This window comes from Coffea arabica, chromosome 7e (assembly GCF_036785885.1).
Source record: "Coffea arabica cultivar ET-39 chromosome 7e, Coffea Arabica ET-39 HiFi, whole genome shotgun sequence".
NCBI lineage: Eukaryota > Viridiplantae > Streptophyta > Magnoliopsida > Gentianales > Rubiaceae > Coffea > Coffea arabica.
This window is the reverse complement of record NC_092323.1, coordinates 3423512-3449291: the sequence shown is the minus strand read 5'-3', so window position 1 is coordinate 3449291 and position 25780 is coordinate 3423512. Positions and strand designations below refer to the sequence as shown.

Here is a 25780-nt window from a genome sequence, read left to right as displayed (position 1 = left end):
GGTACTTGTTTCAGTTTCCGTGCATAACTTTGATCCGCATTGTCTCTAGTCTCTACTACACAAATTCGCTTCCACACAAATAAATGGAGATCGGAGATCTTGGCATTGCATAATTGGACATAACTGGAAACTTCTCCCCCTTTAAGAGGAGACTTTTAGTTTTCCTTTTTGGCTTTTCTTTGCATCCCTGAATGAAGAAGACGTAGGTAGTTTAGTTCTAAAAGCAACAAGTACTAAAAACAAAGAACAAACTGATTTTCAGTCGTTGAGAAACCACATCCACCCTTGAATCCATAGAAATGTGTCAATTGGCATAACAAGGGGAAGTCTATGCAGGCCTCAGCGATAAACAAATAAAACAAGGGCTGGGCTGGGCTGGCCGCCGGAATCCCCTATAAATAGGGGGTTTTCCGGCGGCTTGGGGGGGGGGGCTTAAGCCCCCACCAGCCCCCCCTTAAATCCGTGCCTGGTTATTCCACCACACTTGTATCACTAGGGCAGCTTTTCTGCCTGGACTTTCTTCACTTGCTGCAGAATCTAGAGAACACTGAGAAATGTCCCTCCAACATTTCTATCTTTTCCTACATGAAGATCGGGAAACCTTTTTTGTTCCATATAGCTTGTTTATTGATTTCACACGGAATGTTGGATTTATCTTCTTTTGGCCGGAGAAGGAAAGAACATCGATGAGCCATTAGATGCGGATGGATTATAGTACAATTCTGATCCAAAAAACAAAGTTCAAGCATCTACCCAACTTTTCGATAAATTCAATATTCATCAAGATATTTATTTTTCCACAACGAATTCTTCTATTTCTATTCCAGTATGCCGAGCATCTCCCTGCACGCTCAGCAAAATTTCATCTCCAACTTTTAATGAGGTCACAGGAATTGCTGTTTCTCCACATCCTTCTCCTGTTATATGGATTGCACAGATAATAAGTTTCAAAAATAGAGGGCAAACAGAAGATCCAACACATTGGGGGAAAAAAATGAAGATTCACCTCCAACCGGGGAGACTAATGCAACTGTTTCAGCATTCTGTAAAAGAATGCTGCAAGTTTTATTCTCTGAATCTCCCTGCGGCAGGACATTATCCAATAGTCAAAATCTATTAAACAATGTTAACAATGCAGGTAAGCTGATTGGTGATCTTTCTTATGGTATACTGTTATAAGAAAACTGTAACTTTTTTATTTTCTTATTCTTTTCCATCAATTAGTAAACTGGAGGTTAAGTTTAAATCATGATATATTCATTCTTCCTTGTTGAATCTTTACAAGAACCAAAGAAAAACATGATATTTCCATTCTGTGCAGCTTACTATTAACTCTTTAAAAGACCCTTCTTGATCGGATTTGTCAGATTATTGTTAAAGTCTCAAGTATACGGGTATTCAGGAGCCTCAGGACATCTATTCTCTAAATAAGAGTCAACCACAGTACTGCACTATAATTGAAAATTTCTCCTTTATTCATGTTCAAGCAAGTCTAGCTAACTAGATCAACTATTTATACCTATGCGTCGAGTAATTTGATCTAAAGGGTTGATTTTTTGTTGTCTAAACGTGAATGCAACTCATGGATGAAAGCCTCTGCTTAGCAGCTGCGACCGGATGGTAATGTATGAACTAGCTTGCAGAGAATTATTTGGACAAAATGTGGAATGATATTAAACTATTATTCCGTGGCCTCACTAAAAGTTGAATGAAAGCCTTGTTATGATAAGATATGGATACAAACCTTTGCCTCCACAAGAACTAATGGCCTACTCTCTATCTTTACACGACCAACAATAGCAGTTCGTTGCACTCCCGATTGATCGACCACAATGACCTCTTTTCCTGTTTTTAATTCTGAGAGGTAGCTAGTCTTGCTTCCAGGAATGGCAACATATGCATGCACTGGACCCTAATAGTATCCAATCACACTATTAGCATTGACATTGGGTGAACTTACCTACTCAGTTCTGTATTTAGATAAAAGAAAGAGCAAGCACAGCTGGAATCAAGGATAGGGATGAAGTTCAACCTTAGTCCTCTAACTAATATAATTAAGCTTCAAAAAGTTGCTTTCTTGAGAAAATGCATTTACAATTGAAACCGGAAATCAAAAGCTGAATTTGATGTTCTTACTTCACCAAAATTTTACAACGACAACTGAGTAAAGAAAAGGTTGAATGGTAAATCTGCTTTCGCCTTGCTCTCTCTCCAAAAATCTGAACAATTCAAGCCAGAACTTACTGCATTAACCCGGAATGGCCTGCTAGAAATGTAATTTGACTCTAAGCATTCTGAGTGGACAAGGAAGAGCCCTCTCGCAAATGAGCCAACCTTAGTTAAGAATATTCTGCAGTAAGAACAACATTCTAATATAGGAAAGAAAATTGTCAACAGTACTATCAGACGGCAGTTATATTTGAGACACAAGACCGAGATCAAACCAGAAGACCTTCACCAGGTCTCATGAGGCTACACAGATCCACACAAACACGGTCACCCATTCCAACCATTTGAACATTCATGACAGTGCCCTTGGTCAAGTTCAAGCGAGTATCAGCTTCATTTCTTCTGTTAAAGTAGTCCTGATAATGTATGCCACTATAAGGATCAGGGCCACATTAAGAAAAACACTAATATTAGCTATTACCTTCAACTCCAGTATGGCTTTTGCATCGTCAACTTTTAGGACTACACCATCCAGACCATGCTCCAAGGCCTACTAAGTAAAATCTTACATGAAAATATGCTGTATCCATTGAAGAAAAAAGAAATTGCATGAAAACCAAAAAGGTCAACAAATTTAAGGCAGTAAGGCACTACCTCAAGAAAAACCTGAGCTTCAGATGGTGTTTTCGAGATAGCCAACACCGTTCTCTGAGATCCTTGAAAAGCTGCAACAATATTCTCTGCAGGTATCACCTAAAACACGAATGAGAAAAGAGCATTGCAAACAAGAATCGGTTACTTTGTTTTGAAAATAGAATTTAATTTTTTAAGTTACTTTTGCTAAAAACCAAACAATTGACTAATAAGAGCACGCCGAACAGAAAAGAAGACTCCACTCCTGAGAAGAGAAACTGACTAGTTGACCTGCCAATCCAGGAGATTAACAACAACAATCTGTGCTAGGTCATCCCATGATTGGAGCTTCTCTAATTGCTGCGGAGAGGTAATATCAGAGAATGCCGCAATTCTTTTGCTCTCACTGTCCAAAACCTCTTCCCCTTCAATGAAGAGAGGGCATATGAATGCAATTGCTGCACATTTCAAATCAGCAAAAAAAAAAAAAAAACTGTTCACAAAAGAAGTAAATACAACACGTGCCAACAACATTCCTAACCCAATAATGAAAACAGCAGAACCGCATTGGCCGAACATGAAATTCGAAGATTAAATCAATCAAATCTTTTGTAAGAAGAATCAGGATTTAACAAACATAGACAAAAGTGAATATAAGGAAAATTTAAAAAAATCAAACATTGCAAGATAGAGAATGTGTGGTTTACATGACCATTCAGTGGCTAAGTCGCGACAAGTTGAGGGGAAAATGAAAGTGTTCCAGCCTCTCTCCACGGCTGTGGTCATGACTTGTTTATTCTCTGTCCAGATCCAAACCAATTTCTTGCCCCAGGTTGAAGAAAGATCAGCTGATCTGCTACTATTGCTACGTACACTAGCAGACATTGCAGTCGCAGAGCAACGATTCCTGAAAAAAAGTCCTGCCCTTTTCTTCTTAGAAGCAGTAGTGCTGGAACTAGCAGCATTCCTTAATCCACGATTGACGAATCTGCAACAATCCCATTTGCCTAGAGATAATTTTGCGTGTTGTAATCAAAAAATTGGTTGGAAAATTTTGCAGAGGCCTTTTTTAAATTAAGCCCTAAAAGCTCTAATATCAAAGTAATAACTGAAATATAGTGGAGATGTGTGGGCAGGGGGAAGAGGGGTTAAAAGACTGAGAATAAACCAGTAACGCCAGCTTGAAGTTGCAGGTAGGAAGGTGAAGACCGGTACTGAAAAGCCATGGGCAGCTATTTGCTGACTCAAAATCATTCAATTCCCAGTTACAGGTGGGGTGGAATCGTAACTGTTATTTATATATAGTCAGTTCCAGAGAAGCCGTGGTTCACAATCACGCCTTTCATGGGACATGCGCTGTATTCGAAAGGCTCATCGAGAGCATGGTTTTAAAGGCGGGAAAGAAAGGCGTGTGATTTGGATAGTGCAGAGTCAATCCTAGGGCATGGGGCTTGGATGTCATATCCAGAGAACATAAAGATTCAATGTGACTCTTTGAGCTCTTGCACCTCTTATCTTTTTCAGATGCATTTGACGGCCTTCGTTCCCTTTGAAACACAAGTGGATCGCCAATAGAATATTTGTTGCTATCTGGCATTATCTGAAAGTTTATTGGGTCGCAATTGTATTAGGACTACCGTTATTGTTAATCCTTTCCAATCCGCTCAAGGGTTGCGAAATTCAAGATTTTTTTTTCCCATGTCTTAATGCTTCTTCAAGAGCTATTGGTTCCAGATTGCTAATAATGATTGATTCAGTTCCTCTCTCTCAAAGGCAGTACTCGGTAGTTACGGAGATCTTAATATTATGTGTTTGACAATGTGCATGAACAACTTCAGAAATGGTTGAAGAATCAGACAGTGAGTTTAACATGAAGATCTTATTTCTTTCCAGCTGATTCCAAACACAAATCAAGGTGGCTTCAGTTGCTCTTGGCGGTCCATGAGTCGGAGGCTTCTATTCGGGTTTGGTCTTGAATTCATACAGGATGTAGTGGGTATAAACATCTCCCGGATTAACTATCTGCGAGGGAAAATTAGGATGATTCACTGAATCCGGAAACCCTTGAGTCTCGAAACAGTAGGCTGCATGAGCCTGATAGACGTATCCATTCTTTCCCGTCACATCTTTCAAGTGATTAGCAGTATAAAACTGCAAGCCTGGAGCACTCGTTGATATCTTCATCCCAATTCCAGTCTTCTTACTATGTGCTATGACAGCCACCTTCATGTCGTTGTCCTCGTCCCCACCACCATCCAGGGCATAATTGATATCGAAACCACTTGGAAGTTGGTTTATCTGGCTTCCAATTGTGTGGGGTTTGAGGAAATCATACGGGGTACCTTTAACGGGCGAGATTTTTCCGGTTGGGATGAGCTGGTTGTTCACAGGCGTGAAGTGTGAGGCAAATATTTGGACCTCATCAGAGAGGACATCACCGCTGTTGTGGCCACCAAGATTCCAATAACTGTGTTGTGCCAGGTTCACAGGAGTGGCCTTGTTTAGTGCTTCTGCTTCCATTATCACCCTGAGTTTGTACGGTTCAAGCAAAGCATAGGACACTCTGACTAGGAGATTTCCTGGGAATCCTTCTTCTCCATCAAGGCTGTAATAGGCGAATACAATGAAAGGATTGGCATCATCTTTCACGTACTCCTCCACCTTCCAAATAAGTTGGCTAAATCCTTTTTTACCGCCTGTGTCCCCGATGACATGACATGTTGCATTAAGATGTTAAGATATAGTAATCGATATTGATAATAAATCAAATTTATTTTTGGATGATATGTAGGAGTAAATTAATTACCGTGAAGCATGTTTTGTTTCTCATTGGCATCAAGCTTATAATGGACTCCATTTAGAGTAAACTGAGCACCCCCAATCCGATTAGCAACCCGACCAACTACAGCTCCAAAATATGCTGTATCATTCTGCAGGAAAATTAATGGGTTTTAGAACATGGTGTCCATGAATGCTGGAAAAAGGCAGATCTCATACAAGAAGACGGCCATTATACATAAATATTTAAAAAAAAAAAAATAACTCTATCGATCACTCCCATTATAATTTTAAGCTCGAACAGATTTGCTCAGGTGAATATGAAGTTTTGACAGCTTAAAAAATTTCCGAAAAGTTATCTGTTCACATGCATGACCTTACTGTGCAGTGGAAGCAGACGCTAACTAACCCTGGACCAGACCCGTTATTAATTAGCTTATTAATGGAGTTAGGACGGTTCGAAAAAATGACTGTAACGGATAAGTTTTCGCAATTAGCTCCAATATATAATAAATTAATGAACGCACATCCATCCAATTAAGTCGATTCATTAGAAAAATGCCATGTTAGAAAACGAACAAATGTATCATTATTAAATACTAGAAAAAGCATCTCTATGCTTCAATTTGCAATTCGTCTTAATTTTTTTCCTATGAGAAAATTCAACGTGAAACAGTAGGTAGGTATCCCAATTCCCAAATGCTCTAATTCCAACGAGGATATATATATATATATGCTTTGCTGATCAGAACCAAAACAAAAGGAATAGTAGAACAGTTAATTGCAATGAAGTTTTCCAAATTTAACAGCGTACTGATTCAAAAGCCGGCTAGTGCTCAAGTTAATCAAAATAAATATGGAGTAGGTGTAAATCCTAGTTCTACAATTCCTAATGGCCGGCTGGGTTGCCGTTGCGTTACGGGAGTTACCACATTGTAATTTTTTCCAGGGGACAGAAAGAAAGACAGAAAGAAAGAAAAAGAAGGGTCCCCCACCCCCACGACGTTGATCAAGTTCCTTTAAACCCCTGTAGCCTGCCTATGCAACCCAACAAAATAAACGTTCATTTCTTGACTTTTCTGCAGAATGGAAGGGATTAACGATAAAGAGATAAGATGAAAAGTCATCCGCAGCAGAAGCATCCTCCCCACACCCCGCACCATCCTCAAAGCCACTCAGCTTTCATTTCAGAAGACCAAAGTTCCATAAAAGTTTGCTAGCAAACATGAAAAAAACCAATTCACAAGGTACAAAAACTCACTCACCAGATAATCTTTAACGGAGTCGTAACCAAGAACAATATCTGCCGGCTTTCCTGAACAAGTTGGGGAATAAATGATTAATAAACATGAAAAATGAGCTGGGATTTTCCATAAAAGCATTGTATAGTTTTGAAGGGGCAAACGACAAGTACCATTCTTGTCAGGAAGAACGACGGATATGATCCTCGCACCGAAGTTCGTCACCTTCAAAGAAAAATCTCCTTTCTTGAGCTCGTAGATCTCAAGTCCACCTTCAGAGCCATTCACAACAACCCTAAAAGTTGTTGCGATAATGAGACCTAACAAGAATGAAAGTCTTGACATTAATTTCTATCTGGGAGATTGAGGAATGGCTTGAAGAGGGAGGGGTCGGAGAGGCTGAGGTTTGATGGTTCAGTTTTTTTATAGGAGTTCAATAAAGTGGTGTCTGCATCAAGTAAACCTTAGCTGGAACCAGCACGTGAATTAAGGTGTGTAAATAAGAAGGAACATTATGGGTTTTCTTTTCTTTTATTATTTAAATGATGTGTATGTTTTTTGTTTTGGCATAAAATGGTAGAATTGTCGGCTTCTGAGAGAATAAGGGTTCTATATTATATATATATATATATATATATATATATATATATATATATATATATATATATTAGTAAGAGGAGTGCTTTGAGGAAAATGAATTGGGAATCTTTTGAGTTCGGACGGTAGTCAAGTTAGTAAGTATAGACCAATTTTACCGACATCGGTATCAATTATTTATATATCCTCTGCCAAGTTAAACACAAGGGCAAACACTTAGACTAGATTCGATCTATACAGATCACGAATTTCAAATTTTGTCACACCTATCTCATCAATCTAAAAATTAAAGATATGGCAAAGTTTGGACCGTATGATGATCTACGAGATTAGGGGCCTGTTTGGAACCTGAGTTTTTTGGGAGTTTGTCTAAAACTTTACTGTAGTGCACTGTAAAAGTTTTTGAAAAAATTTTGTAGAAGTTTTTGTAAGGTGAAATTTTTTTTCCATTTCTTTTTTTCTTTCCTTTTCTCTTTCTCTTTCTTTTTCTTTTCTTTCTTTCCTTTTTCTTTTCTTTCTTCTTCTTCTTCCTTCCCCCTTCCCCTTCCCCTTCCCCGTTACCTCCGCCACCCCTCTCCTCCCTTTCCCCTTCTCCTCCTCTGCCCTGCCACCCCCTTCCTCTTTCCCCCTTCCCCCTCTGCCCTACCTTTCCCCTATGCCCTGCCACCCCCCTCCCCCCGCCTTCTCCCTCAGCCCCCTCACCCCTGCAAAAGCTCCCCCTCCCTCTCCCTTTGCCCGCCACCCCTCTGCCCGCAACCCCCCTCCCCCACCCTTGCGCTGTGGTGGAGGGAGCTAAGAGGAACGGCGGCGAGGTGGGAGTTGCGAAGAGGAGAGAGAACGCGTGAGGGCTTTGGATTGCGGCCAAGGAGGAACGGCGGCGCACGGTGGAGCCAGGGGGCGTGGCGCGAGCGAGAGGCAGCGGTTGGGCTGGAGTCGCGCGAGGTGGTGGTGGCTTCGTCGGCGTTGCGAGGGAGAGAGAAGGGTTGTGGTGTCGCTGGAGTCGCGTGGCCGTGGGCAGCGGTGTCCCGCCACGGAGATCGAGAAATGCGCGAGAGGAGAGAGACGTGCGGCAAGGTGGCGACATGCGCTGGTGATGAGGGGAGGAGATGGCGGCAGACAAAGGGGGAAGGTGGCAGGGAAAGGCAGAGGGAAAGAGGTTTGGAAACCAACATATCGGTCAAAAGGGGAGGGGAGGGAGAGAGAAAAAAAAAGAGGAAGGCTGGCAAAAGTTGGCCGGAATAGTTACTGGCTCCGGAAGCGGTGGTGGAGGTGGTGGCCGGTTGGGTGGGGAGGAAAAAGAAGAAAAAAAGTTGAAGGGAAAGTTTTTTGTGTATTATTTTGAAATGTGTAGGTAAAAAACTTTGATACATTTTTTGGGGTTCCTGTAGCAAAAGTTGTTAAAAAACTAGTTGCTAAAAAACTAGGCCAAAAACTTCACTTCCAAACAAGCTGATCTATCAAGTTTTTGCCAAACACAAGTAGCTAATTATTTTACTTATTTACATTTGCTAAATTCACCATAAACACGGTCCACGATGTTATAATAATGATTCTTGATCGGCCCCCTTTGTGTGTTTCATTAGATGTCAAAAGGAAAAGAAAAAAAAAAGGCAAAAAAGACCATGTAATTAAGACACTTGGCCTCTGAAATTGAATCCATGAACATTTTTTATGATGACCCAGTGACAATTAAAAATATGGCCTACCCCCTTCAAGAAATTGAAATTTACACAGCTCTTGTTTAATAATGCTAAAGTTTCCCAAAGCCAGAGTAAGAAAAAGGAGCCACCAACCTGGGGCATAGCTTTTGTTACCCAGGACTGAGGAAACCCCAACATTGAGTTCTCTTCAACTAAAGAAAGATTTCTGGAGGGTGGCCAACTACTCTCACAAGAACCTTCCTCACGCCAGAGGAGAAAAAACGAATAAACAAATCCCAATTCAACGATGGGCTTGGGGACCAGGGGCTGTGAAGTGGGTTCCTGCAAAAGTCATTGACACATCTTCAGGCCTGGGCTCCGAACATTGGTGGCAATCTTTTCATTACAAGGATTATTGCAATCTTCTTTTTTGATCTAACTGCAACAATCTACCCTACTCCTACTCCTACAATGCGGAGGAGAAGGAGCCCGATCAGACTTGTTGGGTTGAGGTATAAACCTCCAAATCAAACAAGTGCCCTACTTCTGAATATTTTAAAGAAAAGGAAGCATGACGACTTATAAGGAGGTTGGGGTATGAATCTCCAGATCAAACAAATGCCCTACTTCTGATTTTTTTAAGAAATGAAGCATAACGATTTCTCGTAATACATTAGGTCGACAGGTTTATACTTCAACCTCATCGACCTAATGCATGAGAAAGTTCTAAGAGACTCTCCCTAACCATTGAACCAGAGTATACAAAATTTCCAACAAAATGTCGTGATAAAGCTGTTTTCTACCTTTTTTTTTTTTTTCTGTTGGACAAAGATCTACAATATGTGTGGGACCGTTCACATTATGTTCAGCAATTGAAATTTCTCGTCGCTCTTCTGGCAATCAATGTGTGATTCACTAATTTATTTGATTGTTTTATATATATTTTTTTAGATCAAACCAAATTATTGTATGCAGGACATCCATAAGGAAAGGATTATTTAAAGTTTAGCATTACTTTATGCGGAATTATATGAGGTGCGCCGACTTCCCATGCGGCCGTTGATGAAGTACTGGGTGCCGTCTCTTCCTCGAATTTCTTGAATTATCACCATCTAATAATGTCATAGACGTCATATGAATTATGGTAGATGAAATTGTCTTGAAAATGAAACTGGGAGATTAACTTTGTGGTTCATGTTAGTGAAGCAAGTTGTAGGAATGGCTTAAATTTTGCCAAAGTTGGATAGTAACGTGCACGATCGTAGCCGCAGCCAAAATTAAAGTCAATATAGACTTCAAGTTTAGATTAAATACTAGTTGCTTGGTCAATTAGAAAATCAGGTATCAAAGTCAAGACCTCCAAACCGTTTTGTACCATTGTGATTAGTATACAAAGCTCCATAATACTAGTTGCTATGGTGATTTTTGTCTTTGTCAGTGCATTTTGTGTCGAGCCTTAAACCAGTATTAAACCATTTTTGTTTGTACGGACGAATGAAGGACTCGCTCGAGTCACTATAGTTTATTCTCACTTTTTTACAGGAGAACATGCCAAAAATAGAAATAGATACCTCTTAATAGGTATTATTTACTAGTGTCTCTTTATCCACTTTTTTTTGTACTTTCTCACTTTTTTACTACCTTTTTTTGGAAGACTTTCACCTTGTCTCTAACACTGTACTATAATTAGCACAAATTGAATATCAATTCAAAAGTCAGAGATCCAAGTTATAAGTACCGCCTTCTTGAAGCTGGACTTGCGATGCAATCTCAACTTGGTTGGGAGAACACACTGATATAGAAGTAGAACTGCTACTCTGTACACCATCTACATATCCCATGGCACCTGCAGCACGCCACCAATTCCGGGCTTCTCAGTTTTTTGCCATCCTAGCTTTCTTATCATGCATTTTGATTCAAATTATCGGCACCGCGGCCAGTGCTGCTGGTCCATACGTACGTTTTGGTTCGCCACGGGGGGATTGGCTAAACCACGGGGGAGACATATACAACCGCAGATATGCCTCCGGGGAAACCAAAATTAGCCCTGCAACCGCATCTAGACTGGGGCTAAAATGGAAGTTCAATGCAGGGGGGCTGGTAACCGGAACCCCAGCTGTATATGACGGGGTTGTATATTTCACGAGTTGGAATGGGTACGTGCACGCGGTTAAAGCCTGTGATGGGTCTCTGGTGTGGAAACAGAATCTGAAACGACTCACCGGTATCAGTGGGGGCCAACTCCTGGGCTTCAACTCAACCATAGCCAGATCAACTCCCACCGTCGTGGCCGGTGATCTGGATATGCTGATTCTAGGAATCACGGGGCCTGCTTACGTCATTGCCATTAAAGGGAGCTCTGGCAGGCTGATATGGTCAACTCAACTGGATACCCATCCCTACGCTATCATCACAATGTCCGGAACCTATTACCATGGGTACGCACGCCACGTCCTGCGTTCTGCCCTTCTCTTCCAGTACATCATTTAATCATTACACGCTGCTACTCTTGTTCAAGTCATTCTCTCTCTCCCTCCTTTAGTTTTGTCCCAACATCTTTGCTTAGATTAACCGTTTGAATGCATTGTTCAAATCAAATTCTTGCAGTGTTAGCTACTATTTCACTTCAAGATTACTCATTGGCTATAGTTTTTTTTTTTTTGAGTAAATGTGAAACTTTAACTGATAAAACCAAGAAATTTACACTTCAGGGTACGTATGCCCTCGCTACGTGAAAACAAAACTCTTAAACTACACGTTAAATACAAACGAACAACCAAGTTGATCAGTATCTCTGAGCAGAACTGATTCAGAGACATGCCCCACTCCATTGCGAGATCGCAACTCATTGGCCATAGTTAGTCTATCTTTCATGAATAATGTGAAATTGTTTGTTCGTTTATTTGCTTTGGGTAGGGGAGTCAATTTCAAACTCATGCACGGGCAAAAAGTTCATGTTTGTCCTCTACCTGGATTCTGGACAAAGGGCCCGGAGGCAAAAATAGAATTTTGATTAGTAGTTTGCGATGCTTGGGGTTGGGGTAATATATAATTTCTATGATGGATAAAAATGAAATTGTGTCTAGTGAAATATGGCTGTCTATTCTGCGAAAAAGTCTTGTTGTGTAAATTCGAGGGTGATGCGACCATTCAAATATAAAGATTTTCTAGTTGCTTAAAGCTATGTGTCGAAATTTCCTCATTAAAGCCGCTAAGAAGTTTAGATAAGACTAACCTTTCATCAAAAAGTTTTCTTGAGTGGTTGTAGTATTTAGAACTGGTCTTCTTAGACTATATCCAGGTTAATGTAAATATGCATGGCTTTAGAATTCAGACTTCTATACTCGAAGCACTTAACGGGAATAAAATTGGACGTTTATAGAATAGCCCTTGAATAGGTATCCACCTAAATCATCTACCTTGCATTTCTATAAAACTGGAGAGACATTTGATCCGAATGCGCAAAAATGTATTGCGGAAGGAGAGACTTGCGTGACTGTTGTTTAGGATGGAAAAGTTCATTATCAAAAAAAAAAAGAAAAAAGAAAAAAAGAATACACTAATAAGAAAAGATTAATAAAAAAAATGAAAAAATTATAATAAATAAGGAAAGTTTTTTTTTTTAAATTTCATTCCTAGTCTTGCACAAAGCCACATTCACAAATCATGATTATCAACTCCCTAAGCTGGTTTATCCTAATTGATTAGAGTCGAGTATTTGGTTTGACTTTTTCATGACTGCAATTGAATTGATAATAAATTCAGTAGTCAGTAGCCTTGTGGAAGACTGAAAAATTTTACTATCCTTGTCTGTTGGCTTGGCAGAGGTTTTTACGTAGGCGTGTCTTCATTAGAAGAAAACGCTGCGATTGAGGAATGCTGCACATTTCGCGGTAGCTTCGTCAAGTTAGACGCTCGAACCGGCAGGATCTTGTGGAAGACTTTCACCTTGCCGGACAACCATGGGCAACGGGGAGATTACGCAGGAGGAGCCATATGGGGGAGCAGCGCATCAATCGATGCTTCAAGAAATCACGTATACATTGCCACTGGAAATCTGTACTCGGCTCCTCAACGCATCCAAGACTGTCAAGAAAGACTAAACAATCAGACTACACCAACAAATCCAGACGAGTGTATTGAGCCCGATAACCATTCGGATTCCATAATGGCACTGGACATGGACAATGGGAAAATCAGGTGGTACAGGCAGCTCGGAGGCTACGATGTCTGGTTCTTTGCTTGCAATAATTTGTCAACCCCTAATTGCCCAAGTGGGCCAAACCCGGATGCTGATTTTGGGGAGGAACCAATGATGCTAAGCATCGAACTTAATGCTACTAAACGAGACGTTGTCGCGGCTGTCCAGAAAAGTGGATTTGCATGGGCTTTGGATCGCGATGATGGGAACATTATTTGGTTTACCGTAGGTTCATCTCGCTGTACACGTCGTCGTCATTGCATTTGGATATTATCTGAATATTAGTGTTGATTTTGGTAAGAATGCCAGTTTCAATTAATTAATTAATTTGCCAATGGATGATGCAGGAAGCTGGTCCCGGAGGTCTTGGCGGGGGAGGTACTTGGGGTGCGGCAACAGATACAAGGAAGATATACACAAACATTGCCAACAGCAACCGAATGAACTTTACTCTTCTGCCATCAAAGAAAGTCACAAATGGTGGAGGCTGGGTGGCGATGGACGCTCCAACCGGTAAAATTTTGTGGTCGACCGCTGATCCCAAGAATGCCACGGTTAATCCCGTCACTATAGCCAACGGTGTCCTTTTTGGGGGCTCAACATATTCAACGGGACCCGTGTATGCCATCAACGCTGAAACTGGGAAGATATTATGGTCCTATGAGACTGGAGCCTCCGTCTATGGTGGCATGTCAGTAAGCAATGGATGCATGTATGTGGGGCATGGGTACAGAGCTCCAGCCTTTACCGCCGGAACCCATCTCTTCGCTTTCTGCATATAATGAAGTTCTTTCCTCTACGTTGTTTCGTGTCTCAGCCAACAGCCAAGACATATCCTCCGCGGCATTCTTGGCGTTGCACACGTCAACTCTTGAGCTGATCATGTCGTGGAAGGAAAGGCGGCCTGTGAAGAACAAGAAAGAAATGATTATGCAATACATTATACCAGTTACGTTTCGTCAATATAATAATAAACCAGGAGAAATTTGTATCATCATCATTAAATAAACCAGGATGTTATTATTACCAATGATACAACCGTCAATATGAAATTAGCATGAACCCTAACAAACCAAAAACAGAACGTTGACAGACTATTTACGAGTTTTTGTAGGAATCCCGATTAACCAACTACATCTTCCTATTTCATTTTTCCGTCCATTTGCCAGTTCGAAATGAAAATATTTGGTGCCGTTGGAAGAAGACGGTTCGGTTTTCTCAGAAAATAAACCACATTAGCTTGACTTGCCGTTTCGTTTGTGTGGTGTAAAGGAGCGTATATTTTTCTTTTTTCAGGGAAAATGTTAACATTTTCTAAGAAAATAGCGGTTAATTTCCGCCAGAAACCCTTGATCGCCAGAACACACTCGCCTTTGTTAGGCGGTCTCATCTAAGAGAAGTCAATTCAATAATCTATGGCTGTAGTAAAACTGGAGATTTATTCTCACCCCGGAGAAACTTCTTGCCCTTGCTTTCTGCGACACTAGAACCCAACATAGATCTGCTGCTACTTGGAGGAAAAGAATACTGACGAGAAAACAAAAAAAAAAAGAAAAGAAAAAAAACTTTTTACAAAGGCACGTACATCATCATACAAAATTGACAATAAAACACAAGAATAATCAATAGAACACAGGCAATACGAGATCAGCGACAGACTCTGAGTTTACAACTATACATTCCTTTGCAACACCAGCACTACAGCAGAAAACATGAGAAAACATGCAATATAATCAAACAAATGCTACTGGTCAAGTCCCTGTTCATGTTTACATAGAAGTCGCACACAGCATCACACAGGACAGCCGGTCCTCTACAATTGCCAAACCAGCAGATTGCAAGACTTTATCTCCGCCATCCCGGCTGAAGCACCCTCTCTGAATTTGCAGGCGGAAAAACCAGTGTCATTAAAAAAGTTTAAAAAACTAAAGTGGAACAACCTCAGACAAACAGGAACACAGGTATGCAAGTCAAACAAGCACTTAATAGCAGAAAATGATTTCAGAAACCCATTCTGTAGAAAATGTGTGAAAACGAAAGTGCATGCTGCAATGCTCTCCCATTTATGATCCTTTCAGTTACCATTGGCCAAAGAATTTTAACTTGCAATATGTCAACTCAACCAAGTGGAAAGTAGAGATCCTTTGTACAGTTATACTAGGAGACAATCAAATCCCATTAATTGATGCAGACAATCCAGTGCATAACATCCAAAGCTTTACACTTAGCCATGGTAAGACTATTGCACGCTATATCTAAATAATCTTACCATCTCTAGAAGCTGACAGTGATTTGTTAGTTTTGCTCCCTCCTCTGCCATTTGCTTGTGCTGGCTTTTGCACCCGAGGTGACAATGAGCTCAATTTACCATTGGTTGAGGAAGGGAGAGAATGACGCCGGACAAAACCATTTTCAACTGCATCTTCATTCAACTTAGCTGATCCTTGTGCTCTAAGTTTTGCTTTTGCAGATTCAGTTGCTAACATATAGCTTGGCAAGCTTGGTGCATTCTGCGACACATTCTCAGGATATTCATGCTTTGTAGGGAATGATCTCCTTCTCCTGTTTTTTTGGTTTTCCTTGCCAGATTGATCTTCCTTCGCACTTAGTTCCTCATCAGCCGTTGCATTGATTTCAACTTTCATATCATCTTGAGGGGATTGTTGCTCAACACCAGGACAAGCAACATGGGGCAGCTCAACAGGTTCATCCACCATCAAGAGCTCTGAAGATGCTTCTGTTTTGTCCACTTTGTCAACTACAACAGCTGGTTCGCTTGGTTTCTCAGAAAGATCAGCAATCACTGGTTCAGTAACATCAGAAACTGGAAGACTTGGTGTTTTTCTTACAATTTGCTGAGGCTTCTCAGTTTCTGCTTCTGAATTTTCAGAAACTACTGTTGTTGTCGCAGAAACTTTTCTCAAACTACGTTTCACCCTTTCCAGTTCATTTTGGGGCTGTTCTTGAACAGATTCCACTTGATGACTGCTAGGTTTCCTTGGATTGCGTCTAGGTTTTTCAACTTCCAAGGAACTTGGCATATTATTGTCACCATTGCCTGCCGTAGCTACCTTCCTGAAAGTTCTCCTTGATTTTCCTGGCTCTGCTTCAAAACCCTGTCTGCTTCCCTGCTTTCCTTGAGGCTTCGCATCAAGAATCTTTTTTGGTCGTGGAAGTGGTTCCCAGAAGCTAAGCAGTGACCATCTTTCAAGCCAATTCCAAGCTGCATTTGGCTCATCCAGGTCGTACTGAAGGCTTAGTGGCATGGCAGTTGGCAATGAGGCAAGAAGCTACACAGAAAATAAAACCATCACAAATGAGATTTATAATTAGAAGCAGAACCAATTTATTCTTCTCCATCTTGAAGCAAAGAGTTATAGGAGCTGCAGGGAAAGAAGTTTTGATGATTTGGAGAGTTATGCAGATAGTATCAGAAAATAGGGCCATAAAGGATTTGCAGACCCGCTTACTTTGCCTTGCCTCAAGAAGGCCTGTACATCAAAGTAGCAAACAACACACCATACAGTTCAAACAGAATATGCCGATTCAAACTAAAACCAATATACTATGGAGGACCAGGTATAGCAGTTGCATGTCATAGCAACTAGATTGGTTCTCGTACAAGTTAGCAACCGCTTAATTATGGAGAAGAAGCATACACTAAATCCCTGTTGAGTACATTCTTTTGAGGGGAAAAAAGAAGAAGAAGAAGAAGAAGAGAGAATCACTAAGTAAATAGGGAAATATATCTGGACCCAGAAGATGGCAAAAAGGTTTTAGAACCTTTCATGAATTGTACACTTTCCATGTATAATACTGGAGGTGATAATTTGACATGAAACATCAAACGTGCTGAAATTTAGCAAGGTAACAGGGAAAAAGATATTATGAACCTTGTTCACGAATGCATTTGTTGCCAGCTTTTCTGACCTGGAAGCTCTATCAACTCCAAGTAAATCCACCCGTCTAGAACCCTGGTGTAGCATGAAAAATTTAAGACAGGGGATACCAAAGACTGCCAAACCTTACATGCTTTTAATCCAACTAGTAACTAAACCACGAAAAAATGAGGAAAAGGAAGAAGATTAGTAACTACTAAGGATGTTGGTCAACATATTTACGTTAATTTGATTGAGGATATACACCTCAAGAAAATACAAGGGCCAAATCATGCATGACAACTATAGAATTGTTCATGTAATCGATGGTGCCTCAGAAACAAAAGATGTGTAAGAGCGTCCTGTAACAACTGAAGGCAGAGATAATAACTAGTGATGGAAAATAAGAGTCCAAGATGTAGAACCAACAACACTCATTAAACAACGTGAACTTTAACCCAAAGAAAAGGATAAAAAATATCCTGTCTATATACAATTGATTTTACTTACAACCAAAATACAAGAAACTTATAAGTTATAGGTTCACCCCCATATGTATCTGAGCAACATTATTGTTTCTAGAAAACGAAGATGATCTACCTTACTAAGCATGGTCAACCCTCTTCCCAATATCAGGAGGCAGAGGGGCACGAACTAAAGCAGCTGAAACTATGAAAGATGAACAGCTAAGCGGAACACTATATGAAGAGTTACCAGAATTTCATGCAGCCTGCACTTTTTCAGCTGCTGAAGCTCAGGATTTGAAAGCCTGACCCTTCGTCCACGAGCCAGAGCCTGTATCTTTACAATTGACTGCATACAACACAAAGTAGCCACAGACTGCCGTCTAACCAAATGCCCACGAATAAGCGCTTGTAGCCTTATAATGCCCTTCAGAGCCCGAAAAGCGCGACGAGCCTTCAAGTATAGTTAATGCGTGCAGGGAAAATCAATTGATTAACATATAAAAGCCAAAATCTCAAAGTAAATGTTAAGATCTCAATCAACAAATTGCTAATAAAACTAAGTACTTGATCATAAAAAAAGAGCATAACATGATTGCCATCCAAAACATTGACTAAGGGGGAATTCCTCAAGAGCCTACAGTAAATTTACATCTCTAGTAAGAGACATTAACCATCCAATGCATTGGACAGCAGTGAACTCCATAATCAAATTTAATGCGGTAATAGTTAAAAGGGAAATGCAATCATGGACAACATACACTAAGAAGTAGAATATGGTGAAACCTTTTTATCGTACAGGTGCTGAAGAAAATATCTTGACAAGCTCGTAGTTCACAATAGAAAGAGAAATTCAAAGCATTCTTACTACTGAACAATAAAAGGCCGAGAATCACTTCTGACATGTTGACTTGACCACAATATGACAACATGAGAAGCAATGAAAAATTACCAAGTAACCCCTAAAAGCAGCTTGTGCTTTTGTGGCAGCTTGCTCTTGCCTCTCTCTCTCTACATTATCAGCTGGATCCAAACCTGTGGAATCAAGGAGATCCACACCAAGCTGTGGAGGGAATGAAGAAGCTACTTGACCTTGTAAACCACCTGGAACACCCTTTTCAGGATCCCTCCTGTCACCAACTCCATCAGTGCTTTGATATGATGTATCTGATATGACTGGAGGGCTTACATCCAGATTCGCTTCTGGTAGATCAGGAGCAGCCTTTTTCTGAATTTTGGCACCCTTCAGAGAGGATCACATTTGGATACCAACATTACTTCAGGCCACATATACTCCTATGAAATCTCAATTGCAGGGGTAATATAATTGCAGTAATGAAAGCAATTATTGACAGTTGAAGAAGCTTATACACAGAAAACTCCCAAGTTTCAGTGAGAGATATCATTCGTACAGTAAACGGGACATCCCAGAAACCAGAAAAAGGGGCAGGGTTTAAATGAACACAAATATTAAGGTAAAATCCATGGTATAAGTAGAAAAGTATCTTCCAGAATTAGAGTAATAGATTTCAAAATGCAATGACCATGGGGAACATAGGCTTTCAGGATAGTACGAAAGACAGTACATCCAAAAGGGAAGCAGCAGAGCTTCAGGTTACAGATAATACATTAATGTTATAGGCAGTAGAACCAAACAAATTAACTTCACAGAAGCTCAAGAGAAGCAATCATACCTTTGATAGATTGGACTTGGAAGGTTTCTTGCCAAAGAGTACAGTCTTGATCCACTTTCCAGGAGATTTCCCCATCACTGACTAAGCCAATATCAGAAAAAGTTGGGACTTCAATCACCCCCTGCATTGTCACCATTAATGCCTCATTATAAAGAGTTACTAGAAGCCAAAAAAAAAAATATAAGATTAAAATTAAATTAAATTAAAATAAAAAACCAACCCTCACGCATAAGTTCATAAACAATGAAGTCATATAGGATCATAGCTAATCCTATATCATAGGTCCAATGAAATAAGAGCTACACGTAGCTACTTCGATGGACTACCTTGAAGCTGTTAATCCAATAGACTAACAGATCATACACCTTTTCCTTGCTATAATGAATATCTACAACATAGCTTGCAATGAATGTCTCATCTTTCTATAAGAAAAACCATAATAACTGACCAACATGCTGAAAACCAATCACTAACTTTGCTGAATACGAAATTTTAAGAACCGACGATCAATTTCTTTGCATGTGATTTCAACAAGATGAAGCCTTAAAAAAAAAAAATTAATATGCGTCTTCAACTAATTTTTTCCCCCGTACAAGAAAATGGTAATCAGGTCTAAGTTAAAGCCTACAGAGAGTCCAAAATTGCAATAATAGATCAAATTACAAAGTCCTCCAGCAATAGTTTGATTAGAACATAAGAAACCAAGTAAAAACAACAATGGCCTAAGCCAAAACCCAGTAAAATTCACTGCAGAGATCCATTCGAATTGAGCAAGATCTGCACTAAAATTAAGCAAGGGAAAAAAGGTACAAATTTTATCATGCACAATCAAGAAAAACCCAAGTACGAAACTGAAATGGGGTTTAAGGGGAAATGTGGGTTCAGATCTGACATGTACCTGAGCGATTAAGAGGGCCGTTTTAGTAATTACAAGATCGCAAAATTATTAGCATTCCTGAAATGACAAGCCATTAGTAAATCACACTACCAGATTGCAGATGATGAAAGAAGAGAACAGTTACTAGTACTAGTGCAGCTTGACAAGAAGCAGCTAGTAGTAGAAGAAATAGTAACAACAAAGGAACAAGATTTCAGGTGAATGTTTGATTGGGATGGAAGTAAAATCGAAGTTGCAAAAAAAAAAAGAAAACTGCTGGAGGCCCATACCATGATATATCTCGTTGTGTACTCATGAGTTTGGACCCTCCACCACCGCTCTCTCTCTCTCTGGAGTTTGCTGTATAGCTGCGTTTGCGTTGTCGTTCTACAGTCGCTTTTACTGAAGTTGGTGGTTACTGTGTACTAAAACGAGGTTTGAATTTCTTTTATTTTATTTATTTTTCCCTATTGGCCCTTTAAATTCTTTTTTTTTTTTTTTTGAAAAAGTTGTTTTTTGTTTACCTTGTTTGGTACACCAATACTTTAATTTGATTGTCCAAATTATAGAATTCCAAAGGTTCGACCACTCTTTTGTTTTTTTCGAGTGTATAATGAAACAAGACCATACCCTTATTTTCAAAGCTTTTCTTAAAAATTCACTCTAATGGCTATTCTTTATCATTCTTTCCCTACAATAACCAAATTCTTCTTAGATAGAGGAACAAAATGATAAATAAATGCATTTGAATTTTAAAAGACTTTGTTTGAATTGCATTTTCTGAACTTTTTATGAAAAAAATATTTTAACGATTTAATACATGTGAGATTGAAAAATGTGTCCACGAAAAATGTAATGAATTTTCTTTGAAAAATTGCAATCCAATATGAATACTAATAAGTTTTGAGGGGCTCTAAAGTCCGAATATATTATTATTATAATTTAGAGGATCAAGTTGGAATTAACTCCTCGAAGAGTGGGCATATTCGCAAGCAGGAAACAAATACCTCACGAGCATCTAAGGACCGACGGGGGAGTGAGTAGATACTAGATATGGATAATGACAATGACGTGTGAAAACCGAAAAAGGTAAAGGAGTAATTACAGCATCTTTTTTTTTTTTTTTTTCCAAAGCTCCGTCTGGGCTTGGGATCGAAGCCTCTCCATTTAAGTTCTGTCCAGTTAATTTTTATAATATTTGATATAAACTTTTATTATAATTTTAGTGTAGTCATAAAATTTATTAACTTGTATAATTAAGTGATGTAAAATTTATAATTATATTAAAAACATATAATTTTACCCTGAATACTAGCATAAAAATTACGCAAATTAGACCAAACTAAACGGAATCCAATGAAAATTCCCCTCTCTACTTATGTCTTTTCACACGTACTTGAATTTAATGAAAATATATCTAGTACGGATTATATATTCCACGTAAGGTCTGCTTAAGGCGTCCGGAATTGGAGAATTTTGTTAGTGTAGTAAAGGGCATTTTACGATAAAAACTAACGACTAATTGCTTGACTTGAGAAAGCTGGTTAACTTGTCACCTACTTGATGGGCTTAAGGATTAGAAGTAGAAGGGAATCTTAATTACGTCTGCTTGATTAATTCTTGGAAGGATGTGAGAACTGAGAAGCGAAGAGTAGAAGAGAAGAGTAGGAGGGGAGAGGGACGGTTACCGTCCCTGTCAGTTAATGGCCAAGATTTGGCCAACAAAATTTATAAGGTCCAGATTTTAACATATGTGAGATTCACAAAATTTTATACTAATGTTATTGCTGTTGTTCTAGTGTTACATCGTGTACAAATGATGTTACACAGTGTGCAAAATGCACACAAACTTCCATAACAGTTGCACTGACAACCGTTCCAGCCCCGAATCCAAGTACAAGAGACAGCCTGGACTCTGGAGCCTGTTCACTCAGCTTAGTTAATACTGAGAGAAGATTCCCTCTCCTCTGTCTGTGTGTGTGTGTAAATATATATGGATATAATGCTATATATATATATATATATATATATATAATGCTAAATGGGTGTCAAAGCATCTCGAACCTGAACCTGGAAAGGGCCCCGGCCGGTAGTTGATTTGGTGCACCATCCGTGGAATTGAAGAGCGACAAAAACCATACTCGAGCACAAAGGACCCATTGTTACAAACAAACCAAAATAAAAAACAGTTGAATGTCTCACATTACATCCGTCCCCATGATCACTAATTAAAACATTACAGATAAGCTGATTTTCACTATTGAGGTGAATTAGTTGCATTGAGATATTTTATGATCACTTAGGAAATAGAGGTGAGCCTGCCTTCGTGGCTAGCAAATTAAATGCTCAAACTTGTTTGGACTTTGGAGTGTAAATCATCGTAGTAATATTGACAAGTGTTATACTTTTCATTTTAGAACGATTCTATTACATTTGCCATTGCATCAAAATCAAAATTATTTTCAATTTTCATTTCTAATATTATCCTCACATTTATCTATATTTTTAAATACTAAATTCAAATTTAAAATCTAAATTTTTGAGTGCAATTTTGATAATAAATCCGCTGACATCAGTATTTGAAATTTTGAAATGCGACCAATAATTTGGGACGAGAAGAGTGACCGATGAATGATATGGGAGCTCAACAACTACTTGTACTCCTGCACAACGTTAAAATCCATCTTTTGCCCACCCCCGCCAAGGATCTTAGAAGAGAACCTAAAAAGTCGGTCACCCAAAAAAAAAAAAAAAAAAATCCCATGCCATCACACAGCTTTCCTGATGAAAACAAAATGATGAACTACCGACACAACTACAGCTAGGGTCTCCCCGACTAAGAGATCCGTCATCCTACATTTATATTAATTATTCAACACTTATTTAAGTCAAAAAAGCTTATTGACATGATTATCCCAAGGTTAAAAAAACAAAAGAAGATCATAAAACACGAATTGACGAAAATCTCAATCATTACCTGATTAATGACAACCCATCTTACTACTGTTTTAGGATTCATACAGTTTGATCTTGAGCCACAGCGCTGTGGTCGTCGCTGTTTTTGTCTTCGTAATCCGTTCCAATTTTGGATGGTTTTTCCACTAACCAAAACCGAAAGATGAAAAGGATTAATGGTTTAAGTTTCTGTCGTTGATACATTAGTAAGCAATGTTTGATGTGATGAAAGTGGAATCGTGTCGGTGCTAACTGTTGAACGTTGATGTGATGAAGCACCAAACAGATAAAAAATTATTAAGATCCACAGAGGAGCTAAATTGACAGCAACTGAATTATTATTGGGCTTTAGCCAGGGCCCATCGCCAGGTTGCATTTCATGTGCTGATTATTTCTCTCTGTTTGGATCCACTTGTCTGTAAATATTTTTTTTTTACATCATAAATGCATTATTATTTTTAACACCTTTTTTTTTATTATTTTGACATACGTTATCACATCATAAAAGATGTTACAATATAGCTCTTAAAAATTTTATCAAAATATGAACATATTAATATATCACATCATAAAAGTTGATACAATATCATTTAAAAATGTTTTCCAAATGCTGAACATGGTGCATCTGCCGGAGATTGTCCCGTCTGAAGTGCTATTTTTAGGAGTTTTAATAAAAAAAAAATGTTTTATAACTATTTGATATATGTGAAGTAAATATATGATTAAAAAAAATGTGTTCACGAAAAACGTAAATATTTTTTCTACAAAAAACGAGATGATATTATGGAGAATTCGTCTAAAACCATTTCGCATTCACGGACGGTAACCCTCTAAAGCTCCAATTTCATCCCAACTGTAGCAATCTCCGGTTTAGTTTACCGTAGGGCTACGGATAGTGTCTACCCTCATCCAAGTTGCAATCGCGTGCCAATTGGCCCAACAAGCTCCCCAGAAGTACAGAAGAATAAAACATACTACTACTAGTCATTATTCAACTATGTGCAGTAATCTGCTAAACGAGGTGAGCTAAGTCCGGGAGCGGGAGCGGAAGCAAAACAAACCTACAAAGCCGAGTTTGAACCAACATCCTTGAAATGTAAACAATCCGTCAAGTAGCAGTTGGATGCAAGCGTCCGCTGCATATACCCACACATTTGACAGAAAGTGCCCCCATTCGTTACCAGACAAGTCCCATATTACTATTCAGGTGATACATCCGCTCTGACATGTAATTCCTTTTGAGGGGTCTTGACTCCATACTCAATTTCTGCTGGACTTTATCCCACTTATCTCCATCAATTTTTAATGGCTTCACCGAAAATTTAGCATTGAAATTTTTTTTTTTTTTTAAAAAAAGAGAAAACCAAGGACGGTCCGTTGACTTGAACTGGTAAGTGCTTTGGCCTATAGATCTAAGACGTTCAACTGATTAGCCATGTCGTGGTTTATTTGATACAGAGTCCTGCAAGTCATGACATGACTGCTTGCGTAAAAACAATTTCATACTATTCCATAGGGGTGAGCAATTACGGTAATTACCGAATTACCGATCGAAATCGATTTCAATTTGGTAATTCGAATTCGGTAATTCGGTCGGTAAATCGGTGGTATCGAATTAGTAAGAATCGAATTAGGGTCGAATTTGGTTTTGGGGTTTTTGAATTCGGATTTACCGAATTCGAATTGAATTCGGTAAAACGGTAAAATATTACCGTTTTCAAATTCGAAATTCCGAATAATATTATACCTCAAGCTTTTGTCGTTTCCAACGAAACAAAAAGCGAAAGACGGAAGAAGATTCACAACTCAACAAACACACGTAAGCCTCGTCGTTATGACAACCTAAAACCATTCACACCTGGGCAGTTCATCTTCGTCAATTTATAGGACTAGAGCAGACTCCACTATTATCCGTATATTAGTTGATTAAAGCATAAATACTGAATATTTTGCTCAAAGAAATCGATCAAAGGAGAAGCAGAGATGGCGAAACTGTTGCAGGATCTTGTGTACCAGGAAGAATCTCCTTCGATTTACACAACAGCCCTATCTGGGATAACTCTCTTGTTTTTGGCTTACTTGGGTATCTCAGAAACCTTGGGAAATCACCTCAAGTACTCCAAATTCTGGAACGTCAATTCACAGAAATCTGGAGGGGGAATCAAACTACCCAGCAGAACTGGGATGCTTCTACTCTACAGCCCAACAGCCGTTGCGGATCTTGCTTCATTTCTGATCTTCCCCGGTGGTGGAATCAGGTTCTTGATGCTCAAATTAGCTATTACCATTCACTTCTCCAAGAGGGTCCTAAATTATGATTTCTGAATTTTAATGATCAATGTGAATTGTGTGTTGTTTTGATTTCGAATTTCTGGAGTGATTTGTGATCAGTTACATTCGAACAATTTGTAAGTTGTGACTCAGTTCAATAGCATTGCTATTTGCTGATGAAAATGGGCCGAAGAAGCAGTTTTCTGGAATTCGGTATTTTTTTGTTTACCGAATTGAATTCGGGTTGAATTCGAATTCAGTAGTGTCTAATTCGAATGCGAATTAGGTCGAATATTTCCAGAACCATTTACCGAAAATTACCGATTTCAAGCTACCGAATTCGAATTCGATGCTCACCCCTACTATTCCACGCATATCGAAT

At 39.2% G+C, this 25780-nt stretch overlaps 5 protein-coding genes across 7 annotated transcripts; 2 read left to right on the top strand and 3 right to left on the bottom strand.

The window, feature by feature from the left end:
- Window positions 1–674: 674 nt before the first annotated feature.
- Window positions 675–4305, bottom strand: LOC113698001 (uncharacterized). 3 transcript variants are annotated; one of them, XM_027217659.2, is made up of 10 exons: window positions 3971–4305; window positions 3510–3809; window positions 3094–3227; window positions 2824–2922; window positions 2651–2719; window positions 2445–2585; window positions 2245–2334; window positions 1745–1912; window positions 1007–1082; window positions 675–917 (listed from the first exon to the last, which is right to left on the bottom strand). In XM_027217659.2, exons 1-10 carry the CDS (start codon window positions 4026–4028, stop codon window positions 790–792), a joined length of 1263 nt encoding a protein of 420 aa, XP_027073460.1. In that variant the 5' UTR covers window positions 4029–4305; the 3' UTR covers window positions 675–789. The 3 variants fall into 3 exon arrangements, with proteins under 3 accessions (XP_027073460.1, XP_027073458.1, XP_027073461.1); XM_027217657.2 differs by having other exon boundaries at window positions 3094–3260; window positions 3971–4296; XM_027217660.2 differs by having other exon boundaries at window positions 3094–3260; window positions 3510–3790; window positions 3971–4282.
- A 357-nt stretch (window positions 4306–4662) lies between these two features.
- On the bottom strand, window positions 4663–7289 carry LOC113698002 (uncharacterized). The gene is made up of 4 exons (XM_027217662.2): window positions 6995–7289; window positions 6846–6895; window positions 5609–5732; window positions 4663–5498 (listed from the first exon to the last, which is right to left on the bottom strand). The coding sequence occupies exons 1-4, from the start codon at window positions 7164–7166 to the stop codon at window positions 4759–4761; spliced, it is 1086 nt and encodes a 361-aa protein (XP_027073463.1). The 5' UTR covers window positions 7167–7289; the 3' UTR covers window positions 4663–4758.
- A 3528-nt stretch (window positions 7290–10817) lies between these two features.
- On the top strand, window positions 10818–14388 carry LOC113698852 (uncharacterized). Its single transcript, XM_027218801.2, has 3 exons — window positions 10818–11496; window positions 12884–13484; window positions 13607–14388. The coding sequence occupies exons 1-3, from the start codon at window positions 10898–10900 to the stop codon at window positions 14039–14041; spliced, it is 1635 nt and encodes a 544-aa protein (XP_027074602.1). The 5' UTR covers window positions 10818–10897; the 3' UTR covers window positions 14042–14388.
- Window positions 14389–14858: 470 nt separating this feature from the next.
- On the bottom strand, window positions 14859–20609 carry LOC113699382 (protein IQ-DOMAIN 31). The gene is made up of 8 exons (XM_027219723.2): window positions 20463–20609; window positions 20194–20250; window positions 19296–19416; window positions 18554–18844; window positions 17852–18055; window positions 17153–17233; window positions 15529–16549; window positions 14859–15136 (listed from the first exon to the last, which is right to left on the bottom strand). The coding sequence occupies exons 3-8, from the start codon at window positions 19368–19370 to the stop codon at window positions 15105–15107; spliced, it is 1704 nt and encodes a 567-aa protein (XP_027075524.1). The 5' UTR covers window positions 19371–19416; window positions 20194–20250; window positions 20463–20609; the 3' UTR covers window positions 14859–15104.
- A 4501-nt stretch (window positions 20610–25110) lies between these two features.
- Window positions 25111–25452, top strand: LOC113698358 (uncharacterized). Its single transcript, XM_027218145.2, has one exon. The coding sequence runs from the start codon at window positions 25111–25113 to the stop codon at window positions 25450–25452; it is 342 nt and encodes a 113-aa protein (XP_027073946.2).
- Window positions 25453–25780: the final 328 nt, after the last annotated feature.